This window comes from Ceratotherium simum, chromosome 11, assembly GCF_057802395.1.
Source record: "Ceratotherium simum simum isolate JZ-2026a chromosome 11, ASM5780239v1, whole genome shotgun sequence".
In the NCBI taxonomy this organism is placed as follows: domain Eukaryota; kingdom Metazoa; phylum Chordata; class Mammalia; order Perissodactyla; family Rhinocerotidae; genus Ceratotherium; species Ceratotherium simum.
The window spans coordinates 59,497,410-59,512,042 of record NC_141910.1 but is presented as its reverse complement, the minus strand read 5'-3'; the positions used below and the strand labels follow the sequence as shown (position 1 = coordinate 59,512,042).

The window sequence follows — 14,633 nt, the reverse complement described above, 5'->3', positions numbered from 1 at the left end:
TTTTAAACACTTATTTGAATAACTTTCTCAACTATAAGGACATTTTATTCAATAAAACATTAAGCGTTCAAGAACACACCTATTATCATTCAATGCCTCATAGCATTTCAGGCTACATTAATACATAGTTAAGGGGAGATTCCTTAACGGAGGGGCATGTTTTACCTGCTGCTGGGAATTGTAGTCAAAAAGGCCTACAGTAGCTCCTGAAGAGTCCATTGGTACTTGATTACCAGGATAGTCAAACTGTAAGGAATCCAGACCAACTTGTTCCATGGCATCCAGATTCTGAGTTTCAGGATTTGAAAATTCTTCAACAAGTGGTTTATTAGCTGCAGGATTAGGAAGAGGCCCCAATCCTTCTGAGGGGTTAGTATTGGGGCCCAGGCGCTCAACTACTTCAGTTGGAGAGGCTTGACGACTTCCAGGAGTACGACTACATGAAGAAAACAGAAAGGCATCATGAATAAAAGTAACCAAGTAAATCACAAGTTGAAATGGGAAAGTAGGAAAATCATGAAAAACAAATGGTTTTAAAATACAGAGGACAAATTAGGCACCCCAGCTCACTAACCATTCTGCTTTGTCACATATTTTTCTACCAAACTTCCCCTTGAGAATTGACATAGTTTCATTTTTTTATACTATTAATGATTATTCTCCCCAATTTGAATAACATAGAGATGTAACTCAATTTTACACATAATCAAAGTGGCCAATATCACAACCTTTAGGCTTAGATTACTTGACACTTTTGTCTCAAATCAGACAAAATGAATGGTAGGTTATGAATATAGCAGACTCTCAAGTGACAAATAGCAGAAAGGCTCAAAACCAAAACCCACCTACCATACTCCTGTCTTGTCCACCAGCACATAACTTTGCCATAACACCTTACTTAATATTTCAGGAAAAAACAGGCCATAAAGGATCATTATGGCCTTCATGACTTAAGGGTATAAAGCGTGGGATACAACAGAAAAGGGCAGTGAACTAAGACAAAAGGCTGACTCCTTGACTCTGTCTTTAAATATGATGTTGAATAAATCATTTCATCTTCCAGGCCTCAGTTTCTTTATTGAGGAGACTGAAGAGATGACCCTGTGGTTCCAACTAACAAGAACAAAAAAAACTATTTGTGAAAACTCTCTCTGACAGGTCTCCAAAAACCATCTTTATCACACCAAATTGTTTCAGTTTAAATCATCAGAAAGAAATGGAAATGTATAACATTTATCAAAAACTAAGTGTGCACATCAATGAAAAGCATAATTCTACATAAAAAAGCAACTTTCTCTATTGACTAGCCTCAATTTCCCCCCCAAATTTATTAACATTGGACTAAATTTTTAGCATTGACTCTAGTCATGTGTCACTTAAAGACGGGGATACATTCTGAGAAATGTGTTGTTAAGCGACTTCGTCATTGTGCAACCATCACAGAGTATGCTTACACAAACCTAGATGGTATACAGTACCACTCACCTAGGCTATGTGGTACTAATCACATGGGACCACCATCATATATGCGGTCCATTGTTGACTGAAACGTTGTTATGCAGTACATAACTGTATTCTCTTTTTATCAACATCCTTCATGGTCTAAACTTTATTTCTAGACATAATTATCCTCATTTCCAGTCTCTTTTCTTCTACAGAAATATTTTATATAAGATCTTTTCCCTCACAAGAAATAAGTCTTCTCTGAGGAATCATGAGTTCATAGCATATTCAAACATAAATACGCTAAATAAATGGCAATAACGATTTTACCTTGCTTTCAATGCCAGTTGTTACACCTATGTAACTCTGTCCGCAACATCAGGTGTGTCACATTGGGATAAATTTGTTAACATGCACAGAGCATTTAAAAAAGTAATTACTTAATTACCAGAATTGTTTTCTAGATATTTAGGTGAACTTACATTTTATTTAAAAATCAACCACTGTCCTTGCAACATTAAAAGAAATTTCAAATTTCTTTCCCTTTTAACCATACCTAATTTTTCACACGAAAAATTGGTATCCACTGGGGACTGGTTCCAGGACCCCGCCGTGGATGCTCGCCCCTTATATAAAATGGCATAGAATTCACATATAACCTACGCACATCCTCCCATGTACATTAAATCATCTCTAAATTACTTACGATACCTAATACAATGTAAACCAGTTGTTACACTGTATTGCCTAGGGAAGGACAAGAAAAAAAAGTCTGTACATGTTCAGTACAGACGCAACCATCATAGGCCTTTTGATCCATGGTTGAATATGGATAGGGAGGGCCGGCTGTACTGCAAAAGTTTGTTTTTCATTCAGAATATATAGGAACAAAAAGTAAAACTGAATGGATCTTCTTTAAACTCAGCCAATTAAAAAAAAACAAACCCTGCTATAGTTCTTTCATTCCCTTCAGTTCTACTCCAGTAATGTATATATTGACGATGTATCAGTTAATGTACATATTAATGATGTGCTAGCATATTGACCATACAGCCACAGCTATTTGAAACGTTTGTGCATTGTCAAGTACAATACTCTATCTAAAATAATTTATAAACAATTTTTTTGTTTGTTTGTTTGTTTTTGTGAGGAAGATCAGCCCTGAGCTAACATCCATGCCAATCCTCCTCTTTTTGCTGAGGAAGACCGGCCCTGAACTAACATCTATTGCCAATCCTCCTCCTTTTTTTTTTTTTCCTTTTTCTCCCCAAAGCCCCCGTAGATAGTTGTATGTCATAGCTGCACATCCTTCTAGTTGCTGTATGTGGGATGCCGCCTCAGCATGGCCAGACAAGCAGTGCATCAGTGTGCACCCGGGATCCGAACCCGGGCCGCCAGTAGCGGAGCACGCACACTTAACTGCTAAGCCACGGGGCCGGCCCCTAATTCATAAACAATTTTAAATACATACCCCAAACTTAATGAAACAAAATTAGAATGCTAATAAATATAAAGTCCATATTAATATGGAGAAGTATAGCCTTTCACACAAAACAACTCTAATATGGCAAAAAGTAAAGGATACCACAGAAAAGAGTCATCATGCTATCAGTGGTGCTATTTTCTTGCTATAGTTAATGGTGTATTAACACTTCAATTATAAATGTATACTCTGAAGAGTTTATACTCAACTCAGTTTTAAATGTATGCTCTTGACAAACTTAGATTAGGTAATAGCAGAAGAGCAAAATCAAGACAAGGTTCTAAAACAAATTGAATAGCATTAAATTTATTTCTTGTCAAAAGAGGTTTACTGGTTTTGGATGCTTTTTTGCACTTAGATACAAATACTGTTTTTAAGAAGCATTGTTACTCTGCTTTTGATAATTAAAGGCAATAAATGTAAAAGTATGACACCCACATGTACCTACACTCAGTTAACTGAGATTCCATGGTTCATAAGATCTCAAAGAAACAGCTCATTTTCAGGTATAGGCCCCAAAACATCTGACTACTGAAGTATAAAGCACAGAAAATCAGTATGAATAATTTAGATAAATGTGCACTGCCTAATCTAAGACCAAAGGCTAGAAGAAGAGAAATACGTATTTAATCGCCATAGAGAGACAACTAAAAAGCTACAACTTAAAGAATTCCGAGCTTAAAGCTAACTTTTTGAAGACTCTAATATTTACTCCACTTCCTAATTTCAGGAATGTTAAGTATAGCAAAAACTCACATATAGTAAGAAGAAAGGTCACAGCTCCTAAACTAACTACGTTTCTTCATTTCCGAGATTAAGAATTAAATGGAGGGTAGGGGATACAATATAGGGATAGAAAGAAGAGGAAACTCCACAGAAAGGCGCTCAAGAGCAACCCCAAGAAGAGTTTGCCAAGAAAAATCACAGAATAAACCTGAAATTCACCAAATTTTAGCAGGGAAGAAAAAGTTAAAATTTAGACTACCATATTAGCAGAAAGGTAACAGCAGCTTCTAACATTATTCCTTAAATGGAATGCACTGTTTTAGAGATTGTTCTGAAGAATTCTTTTTTTAAAAATGGCCCATAATCATGAACTAATATTCCTTATGAAAAAAATTAAATCTTCCTCCAAATTAACACAAAGTACAAAGGGCAATAAAGTAAACCAAAATTGGAAAAATGTCTAAATCAGTCACATCAGCTAGTAGTAATAATCTCTAAAGAGATATGCTTTTCTTCTTGAGAAAGTTAAAATCTTACTTAAAATCTTTGCAATCGGCATCCATTCCATTTGGCAAACCTCTGCCATTTATTTTAGAATCATCATCATCTCCTTGTTTAAGATCTCTGTTTTGGTCCTCCTCAAATGGAGAAGCCTTGCCTTTTTGATCTCCTTTCTCAGGTCCATCTGTTTCAGCATCTCTAGTGCCCTGAGGAAAAAGAATCTGTTTGATTCTGAATATTTAATAGAACACAAAAAAAGGCACCATAAGGTGACCTAAAACTACACTATAGTGCATGTAAACAATAAAAGCATTGAATCTTATTTTAATTTCGTAGTCAACTAATTTATCAAAGGCCAAAAAAATTGAGTACAAACCAGTGATTTATAACAGAAGGGCTAAGGCAACCTTAACTATAGCGGTGCTGGAAAAGCAGTAACACCACAAACGAGATTAAAATTCTACTTAATGCATAGATGATTTTGTTTATTTACTTTCAGATCAAGCACTACCACAAATAAGCAATTTTAATCTTGCAAATTATGCTTTTTAATTAATATGGTTTGATTTTTGTAACATGGTTAAGATTATAAATATTCCCAGTGGTTTTACTGTTTCATGTATTTCAAGAAGTGGCCAAGAGAAGAAACAAGAGCACCAATAGCTACAAAATTTTCTTTAGCTCTAGGAAGGGCCACAAAAATAAAATGACTTAAAGATAATCAAATAACCATTGAGCAATTACCAAATATTTCTTTTTTCAAAATACTTACAAAAGTTCCCTTCCTAAATCGAGAATCCAATTTATCAGCAGGAGAAGAACTTAATACATATTCTACCATGCTCACACCAAGGCCTCCACTTTCTGATCGCGGAGACAGTATTGCATTTACTTCACTGTTTCCATGAAAACCCTGTCCAGATCTTCTCTGTACCATAATAGGCTGGGACATTGAATGGTCTGTTCGGAAGAAAGAACACAATTACATATTTGTAGTTTTAAAAGCTAACCAAAATGTATTTACACAAGTTAATGTACCAAAGTAAGAAAAATCGGCATACTGTTTTAATTTGAAAGTTGTTATAACCTTTATAAAAAGCTCTTCATTCTGTTGAGACTCACTGGCCTGGACACATTTCTTGAGAATACAGATAGAAAGAGCCATTTGGTAAAAAACAGGTAAGTGAGGAATATTCTTCTATGTGAAGAACAGTCAAACCAAAAAGGTCAACGGAAATAGAAACATTAATCTGAAGGCTCAGTTGCCTGTTAAGCATCTTACTTATTTATTTTTTTGAGGAAGATTGGCCCTGAACTAACATCTGATGCCAATCTTCCTCCTTTTTTCCTTTTTTTTTTTTTCCCTCCCCAAAGCCCCCAGTAGATATTTGTATGTCATAGTTGTACACCCTTCTAGTTGCTCTATACGGGACGCGGCCTCAGTGCGGCTTGATGAGTGGTATACAGGTCCGTACCCAGGATCCAAACCAGCAAACCCCAGGCCGCCGAAGCAGAGCACGTAAACTTAACCGCTACGCAACCAGGCTAGCCCCTGTAAGCATCTTATTAAAAAGTTAAAGTTCTTTTGGCAATTCATAACAATTCAAAACAAAAACCCTGAGGGATAAAACCTAGAAGAATAAAAATAACTCCTCCTAAATTGGCAGAAGCTCATCTCAAGCTCACAGTTAAGTACTGGACAGATTCATAACACATGGCTGTATTGCTATAAACAAAAGAAAGAGTTTGGAAAAGCCAGTAATAGCACAGAATTTTCTATTCTTGGTGGAAAAACTAAGTAGCATCTAAAGTTGATTTTGAAAAATCCCTTCTAGTTTAAAAGTTTCCCATTTATTTTTGTTTAACAAAAAATTATTCATCTAGTACAAATACCTTTTCTACATATTTTTGTGACAAAAAGAAAAACCAATATTTAAGATCTGAGAGCAAATGGAATACATACATAATAAAACATATGAGGCAACCATTCACATAGATTTGCCCAAAAACTTTTTTTAAAGGAACCAATAAGCTGCCAGCTACCTGACTCATTTATGAAAACACACATACAATACTCAATATTAGGTCTATTCCTTAAAGGATTGAACTACCACAGAGGTACTCAGTCATCATTTCATTAACTGTAATAATTTTTAAATGATTGCTACTTTTGTTAAACCATATTAAAACATTTCCATATTAAAACATTTTAGTACCTTTACCCATGAGATTAGTTGTTATATTTTTTCATTCAATCATTCACACAGTTCAAATACTGATTTACTATCTCTCATATGCTAGGCATTGTGCTATGTATAGAGAACCCAAGAACAAACAAGACAGTCCCTGACCTCAAAGAGATTACAGGTTTATCAGAAAGCAATAATAATGGAGTAAAGTGCTTCAATACAAATAATCCAGGATACTATGGGAACAGAAAGAAGTAGCATCAATCTTTCCCAGGCTCAGAGTGAATCCCAAAGGAGGTGATATGAAGGGTAGAGAGTTAAAAGTGAGGAAAAAATAGGTGAAGGTGGGGATGTAAAGAGCATTTCAGTTAGAGAAACCAGCATGTTCAAAGGCCTGGAAGTACAGGAGAACACAAGGAAATTAACAGTCACAAGTAGTTCAGTTCAGCTGGGAAGGAAACACGTATATGATCAAGTTTCCTGCAGTCATAGAAAGAATCTGTCTTAGAATGACAATTCCTTTACGAGAAGGAACGTGCTATTCATACTTGTACATGCTTGGCATTCAATAAATGTTTGTTCAGTAAACAAAATAATTCCATTCACTTCTAATTTTCTCATGTCTTCTAGTAAAGACTAATATTTTTCTTTAAAATTGTATCCATACAAGAAAATTAAGTTGGGAGAGGGAAAGGTATAAAGAATTAACTAAAATTATAAATCTGACACAAAAAAGAAATAGGAATATATAAATATGTTGCTTAAATTTTTTATTGCTGGTACTAGTTGTCCTCCAAATATAACATACCAAAAATATTTCCCTACCATCCATATTGAAAATAATCTCCTTACCATGTTCTACTCAGGACGCTTTGCTTTGGAATGCGTTAAAAAATAATTTGGTTTTGGTAAGTAAAGCAATTAACCACTCAACCTTTAAAACAAAAATCAAAACATGTCTATCAACCAAGTTTTCACGCACATGTGATTTTAGCAAAGAAAGTGCCTTTCGTGGGAAAAACGTACCCTAGTCCAAATAACTGAATAATTTAAAAGTCCAGTCTAATACAGGCTTTCAAATTCAGAAAAAAAAAATTCCTTGAGGGCAGGGATTATATCTCATTTATCTTTATATTCTCCAAACCTGGCATATTATATTACATATTGGTTGAACTCAAAGAAAATTCCCAGTATTTTAAGGAAATTTTAGTCTAAATTTAGTTTTATAACCAAAGTTTTCAATCTTTATCAATGGTGACTGTAAAAGAGTATTAATCATTAAAATCTTCTAGCACTTCCTAATTTTTTGACAATTACTTTGGTTCAATAATTTTTAAAACTATAAAGGACTTTAAAATCTTTTAATATATTTTAATGATCTGGAGAATAAAGAAATACCTGGCAATTTACACTCAAAATATAAGGCTAATTTGATAATTATCCTCCAGAAATTTGTTTTTATATTATTTTGGTCATTTTGTATAGCTTTAACAAGCTACATTAAACTCTTATAAAAAGAGAAAACTTATTTGTAAAATACATGTTGATAGTTTCATGGGTACATCTCTCAAATTTTACTCATCAGAAACATTTAAAAATATAATCAGTACTATTTTAAGACGATAACTGTGCTTTTTAATTTACCAATATATACTGTCACTCCTGTGAGTTACACTCCTTACACACCAGTTCCTTGTCTCTTAACAGTTTCTTGGACCTAAGTCTCTCCTCACGACTTACAGATATCAAAAACATTCAATGTTTGCTCCCTTTCTGGGAATTTTACCTTACTAAGGGAGTTTACCACCTCCTTTCTGGATGTGGCTAATGTCTAATAAAGCTAGACTGAGCTAAAATTAGATAAATCAGTCACCATCTTCTGATACAATTTAAGATTAAAAATGCCTATGGTTAAAATGTGTTCTCTATTGTAACAAACACTTCTAATCAATAAGTAGACCATGAGATAAGGATTAATTTACACAAGAAAATGCACATTATAATGATTTACGAAATCCTCAACAAAGATAGCACAAATTTTCTCCAAATAGTGTCTGAGGGTGGGCAGGGTTTTAAAAAAATCAAAGAAAATTCATAATTCTCACACATATACCAATAACTTACGAGAAGTTCCCCATGCAGTCTCTCTCCATTCATCATCCCCAAGAAATATGCCTTTTTGTCCATCTTTTGTTGAATCATCAGGTTCCCAAAACTTTTTGGTAGGCAAAAGCTATTTGGGAGGGAAAAAATATTACATTTAAATTTTATGCTAATTACAAAGAACTAATATGTAGTTCTATAGCAAACTTACCACTGATATGCACAAGTTACTTTTCAATGCTAATGATAATTCAGAGTGACCTATTTCCTAATTTGTCTCACTAATAATAAAATAACTCTCCACTTATGTTTTTCGGCACTGGCTCTGATAATTCTAGACCTGAACATTAATCAAAGTCCACTTTTGACTCTTCTAAATTTTTCAAATGGTTTTACTATTATGTGATTTTCTTTATACATAAATTTTTTCAAGACTAAATTTCTTACTCAATACAGATAACACAATAAAAATAACTACACCAATGATTAAAATTTTTCCTTTACTTCCAAGTACTACCCTTGGATCACCTCCTATCCTACAGCTTCCATGATAAAAAATGTATTTTCATTCTTACTTCACTTATTCAACGGAAGTGAACTTCACAACTCTTCCTAGGTCCTGAATACTAGCAATCTATCAATCCCAAATCAGGAAGCTACCGATGGTAGAACAGACACACAGAAAAGACCCTCAAATACTTCTGAGATAACAAGTGCAAAGCCCTGTGCTCTATATATCCCACATTGTGATATACACAGTACATAAACACTGCATTGATACAACCATTCATTGCTTACTCAAAATACATATTTGGCCAATTCCTAATGATACTTTAATATTCATCCAGACCTCTCCTCTCTACCTTCTCTGAAACTCAGAGGAGGTGGACTGGGGGATACGTCTGTTTGAAAAAAATAAACTGGTCTTCTGAGATATGCTTTTGGCATTTTAAATAAGCATTTGTAAGATACCCAGCCCTCTCAGCCTGTAATTAGGTGCCCAGTCTTTCAGTGCTCATAATTAAACCAGTATATACCTCTATTACTACACTTATCACACTAAATTACCTGTGTTTGTCTCCTTAAGCACATGGTGACCCTATCTTCAGAGAGCTCACAAACACATAAACTAACTATAATAAAATGAACTTAGTAAAACCTGAATTGGGTCTTAGAAGTAAGATTGTATGTGTGTGTTGGGGGTTGAAAGTGTGAGTGGAAGGTGAGGAAGACATAGTAAATCATGAACAACTTGAGAAAATGCATAGTGTGTAGAACAGGGTATAAGATGGAGGAAGTGATGTGGGAAGATCAAAGTTGATGCTGGTAAAACTATCTAGGTCAGATAATGAGGAACCTTAAAGACGTGCTAAAGAAACTGCATATTACAAATTGAAGCAATAGAGAATCAAGAGAGGTCAGCAAGAGTGACATTATGTTTTAGAAAAAACTCAAGCTGTAAGTTGTAAGAATAATGAATATTCTAGACTAGAAGCAAGGAGATTAGTTTCGAAGAATTACAACAACAGGGCAAAGATGACAAGAATTCAAACACGGTACCAGCAGAAAGAAAGAACTAAGAAAATAAAATGGATTTGAGAGCTGTCTAGGAGAGTCAACAGGATATGAATACAAATGTGGTGGGGGGGTGCTGTGAATAAAAGGATAAAACTTTGGGCCGGCCCGGTGGCTTAGCGGTTAAGTGCTCAAGCTCCGCTACTGGCGGCCCGGGTTCGGATCCGGGCGCGCACTGATGCACCGCTTCTCCGGCCATGCTGAGGCCGCATCCCACATACAGCAACTAGAAGGATGTGCAACTATGACATACAGTTATCTACTGGGGCTTCGGGGGGGGGGGGCGGGGAGGAGGATTGGCAATAGATGTTAGCTCAGAGCTGGTCTTCCTCAGCAAAAAGAGGAGGATTAGCACGGATGTTAGCTCAGGGCTGATCTTCCTCAAGAAAAAAAATAAATAAATAAAAGGATAAAACTTTAAAATTTGGATAACAAGGTAAATGGTAGTACCACTGATCAGAACAGGAAAAAACCAGGATGGGGCCAGCCCCGTGGCGTAGCGGTGAAGTGCGTGCACTCTGCTGCTGGCGGCGCAGGTTCGGATCCCGGGCGCGCACCAATGCAGCGCTTGTCAGGCCATGCTATGGCACCATACCATATAGAGTGGAGGAAGATGAGCACGGATGTTAGCCCAGGGCCAGTCTTCCTCAGCAAAAAACAGGAGGAGGACTGGCATGGATGTTAGCTCAGGGCTGATCTTCCTCACACACACACACAAAAAAGAAAAGAAAAAACCGGGAGAAGCAGCTTAGAAGGGAGGAGGGAAAATTCAATTTGGGCATGTTCCTAATCTACAGATCTTTGGCTAAATATTTTTAATTTTAAAGGAAATTAACTTATGTTATTTAAAAAAAAAGTTTTTTGCATGTTAGGATCTTCCTGGGCTACAAATGATTTGTATTTAAAGTATAGACATTTTAAACAATAATCTGCTCTAACAAAGATCCCAGTAAAATACAACCTCTGTTGCTTCAATTTTTTAAAATCTCACTATAAAAGTTTCATGTATTTTATTCAAACAAAATATACAGCTGGTAATACTAAAACACTATATTTGATATATTTAAATAATTGAATATTTATTCACCGTAAAACCCAAGTTAATCCCTTGTAAATACTGTAAATAAAGCCATTTCAGGCAGGAGAAAATGGTTTCTGAGAGAAAAAAGAAATGCTTTTATCCCATACTGCATGAAGAAAAATGTTTCAATATCAAAATAAGAGTAACAATAAGTAATCAAAAATAAAGTTTTAACAACTTAAGAGAAGCACTGATCAGAGACACAGAAGCAGCTGAAACAAACTAACTGTCTGAGGTAGCAGAAATAACAGAATCTCTTTGAGGAGACTATTCTAAAGTCTTCTGGGATGAGGTTCCATGAGGTGCTTTAGTAGTAGTTCACAGATCACTACCTTAAAACACAATCTGTACAACTACAGAAAAAAATTTATATCAGGCACTTATCCAGTGTGCCTACTTTCTCCCAAGCACTGAGCTATGAATATTTCTTCATTTTGCAAACATTTATAAGTTATCATCCAAAGGAAAATAATTTAGTGGTTAATAAAATTAACACCTCCTAACAAAAGCCTTTATCAACATTCTAGAAACAGCTTTCTATGACAGTTTAGACATTGATTTCAAACACTTTTAGAGAAACTACTGGCTTGTGACCAAGAATAAGTTAAAATGAACTAAATACAAAGAAAGGCAACAATTCAAGATAGAACCGTAAAAAAAAAAAAAAAAAAAAAAAGGATAAAGCAGTATGCAGGTTGGAACAGCAATAAAAAACAGAGATTTGTCCCTGGAAACTCTTTCACTGTAGTCAAAGTGGGGAAGCACATTACAGAAAACAAAGGCTAAATGATCTTGAAGATCTGTAAAACATATTACCCATTATCACTTCATATTAGTTTCCTAATTCACAAAAGTTCTAAACCAAGGTCAAGCAACTCAGTATTTCCTGTCAACCCACTCCTCTGTCCTTCCAACTCAGAAATGATTGAGTGGACATACAAATTTATCCCCCAACTGCCCACCATTTTATTAGTTCTTTCCTTCAAGAAGCATTTATGGCTTGCCCTCTCCATCTCCAAAGAAATCGGTCAACACCCTAGCATACTGCCTCAAAATAATAAATAATAAAATTCCTGCTAGAATTTATACTATGAGGTGCACTTACACTTTAGATTTTTCTAATACAAATTGTTATGTAAAACTACCAAACCAACCAAATTAACATAATCCTAAGAATTAAAAGGACTTAAAGGCCAAATGTCTACTTCCCCAAATCTTCTCCATTCCTAATATCCCTTATTATGACCAGCAAACATTATTAGATGTCGCCATTTCCAATGGGAAGCAATACTGTAAATAGTCAAGACACTCATGAATTCAAACTGCTGTTCAAGCACTATTATATGGTCTTGGGCCAGTTAATTAACTATTCTGAGCTTCCGTTTCCTCATCTGTGAAGTAACGATAATAACAAAGCTACTGTCACAAAGTTTCTATGAGGCTAGAATGAAAGAACGTAGTAAGTAAACTGCCTAGAATAGCATCTAGCACACAGCAAACACATAAATATTAGTTATCTTCACTACCAAAAGTATGAATCCTTTAATATCATAAAACATGAATAACATGCTGATCAGCAACATTTAACTGGCTGATTATTTTAAAGGATTATAATATTATTCATTACAAAAATCTTGTCTATAGCTGTTTGCTTTCTTCTTTGAGTCTGTTTGAATATCCTAGGGGGATGATAAACCCCATTACTTTTAAAGAAACGTTACCTAATAGAGTCACATTTTGCGTAAAGGAATAGAATCAGAGGTTAAATAAATTGTCCAAGGTTACATAAATAGCTAGTAAATGGCAGCATTAAGACTTGAACTCATATCTGTTTAATTCTAAGGCCCATTCTCTTTACACTTTACTACTACAGAAGATGGTTCTTTTCAATCATAGTCTAATTCACCAATGTTTCTGAAAACTTTCAGTATTAGACCACCACTAAATATAACGAAAAAATAAAAGTTTAAGATATTATCATGATATTCAGCCCATATAATGTGGGTATTCATGATAGCCGATAAAGTTTAAGAATTGTTAAGATAGGGATTTATGTAGACAAAACTATGATGAGCTACTTGAAAGGCTGGTTTCCATTCCAGTTATCCCTAACAGCTCAGATCAGAGCTGGAGCATTTGAGAGATATATGTGATTCATACAAAAGGGTTATTCTTATTATCTTCAAAAAATCAGTCTTACTCAAGGTCACAGCACTAGATACAGCTGTGAGAAAACAGAAATTCCCTTACTCCCCTATCTAGTATGTTTTCTACTTCACCACACTACCTGGGATCTTAGCACATAAATTTTCTTAAACGTTTTCTTTAAATACTGTTGCGTCAGACAAGGAAGGAGGGAGCATTATTTATCATACTAAGCTATGATAATATCCCAAAATAAAACACATTAACTCAGCGATTTAAAGTTAAATTCTGGATTCCCTAAAGAATTTCAGGCAGGGGCTTCTTTCCCCTTATTTAAAAAATAAACAGGAACATATATATATATACTATACTATATATATAAACACTATACTAACGAAGCTGAGTTCAACCTCCTATGAATTAGCTTTGCTCTTTTTAAGTCTCATGACATAACGTAAACTGGTAGCCCTTTTCACAAAAATATGCTATGGAAAAAAATAGAAAGGATGAGTTTACGAATGGATAAATACAAATCTCTTCCTACTTCTGGATGAACTAGAAGAGACTGCCCTTCTGATGACGGGTCAGTAAAACTATCATGATCTACAAAAACCAGTACATTTGAAAATAGTCCTACATGTAATGCAATGCTTTGTACATGAGAGACTTACAGCAACTTAAGACATAAGGAAAACATTATTTTTAAAGAAAAAGTCAAGAATAGGGCAATCCATTAAAAAAGGATGTCGCAGTAAAAAAATAAACAAGCAATTTTAGAAAACTCAAGAGCCAGAAACTCAAGGCTGCTTTTACTTTATTAAAATGAATTCTGGGATAAAACAAAAACAAAAAACCTCACCTGTCAGGAAAGGAGGAGAAGACTGGTGAGAGAGAGACAGGCAAAGAAGGAAATCCCAGAAGGTTCCCTGCTGCCTGTGAGATGAGGAAAGATAGAAAGGCTTGTGGGAGAGAGAACCCAGAGACAGAAACCTGAGTAGGTTTCTTAGCTATCTCTTAGAGGTAACAGAATTAGCTGGTAAACTGTTTAAAAAAAAAAAAAAAACAACTTAATTAGTGAATAACAGCTTATTTAAAAATATATTTTTACTAGATGAAGGTCACAGAAGCACGGACCTGCTGCTATCCACCAAAAAAGCAGGCAATCTAAAACCCTAGCTGCTTTTTTACTCTGCATATCTGACATTTCCATTAAGAAAGTCTAAATTTAAGCTTAGATCATTTAACATATACTATTCAACCTAGCTTCTCTCTCTTCCAAAAACCTCAAATATCCCTCCTCCACCCCCAAATAACTAAACTCTTTCAACTACTGTTTCTGATCATGTTTTTATTTAACTGCAAAGATATCTCAGGATTTATCAAATAC

The 14,633-nt window shown here is 34.9% G+C and overlaps 1 protein-coding gene across 7 annotated transcripts in view; it reads right to left on the bottom strand.

Moving 5' to 3' along the window:
* PUM2 (pumilio RNA binding family member 2) overlaps nucleotides 1-14,633 on the bottom strand; it is a 93,918-nt gene that overhangs the window by 53,864 nt on the left and 25,421 nt on the right. For 6 of the 7 annotated variants that reach the window (XM_014782184.2, XM_014782180.2, XM_014782197.2 and 3 more), the window contains exons 3-6: nucleotides 8,467-8,575; nucleotides 4,926-5,113; nucleotides 4,190-4,359; nucleotides 166-436 (exon numbers count right to left, since the gene is read on the bottom strand). In XM_014782184.2, the coding sequence (XP_014637670.1) occupies nucleotides 166-436; nucleotides 4,190-4,359; nucleotides 4,926-5,113; nucleotides 8,467-8,575 (738 nt within the window). Of the gene's footprint in view, nucleotides 1-165; nucleotides 437-4,189; nucleotides 4,360-4,925; nucleotides 5,114-8,466; nucleotides 8,576-14,633 lie in introns of those variants that run through there. The other variant, XM_087437111.1, reaches the window with a different exon arrangement.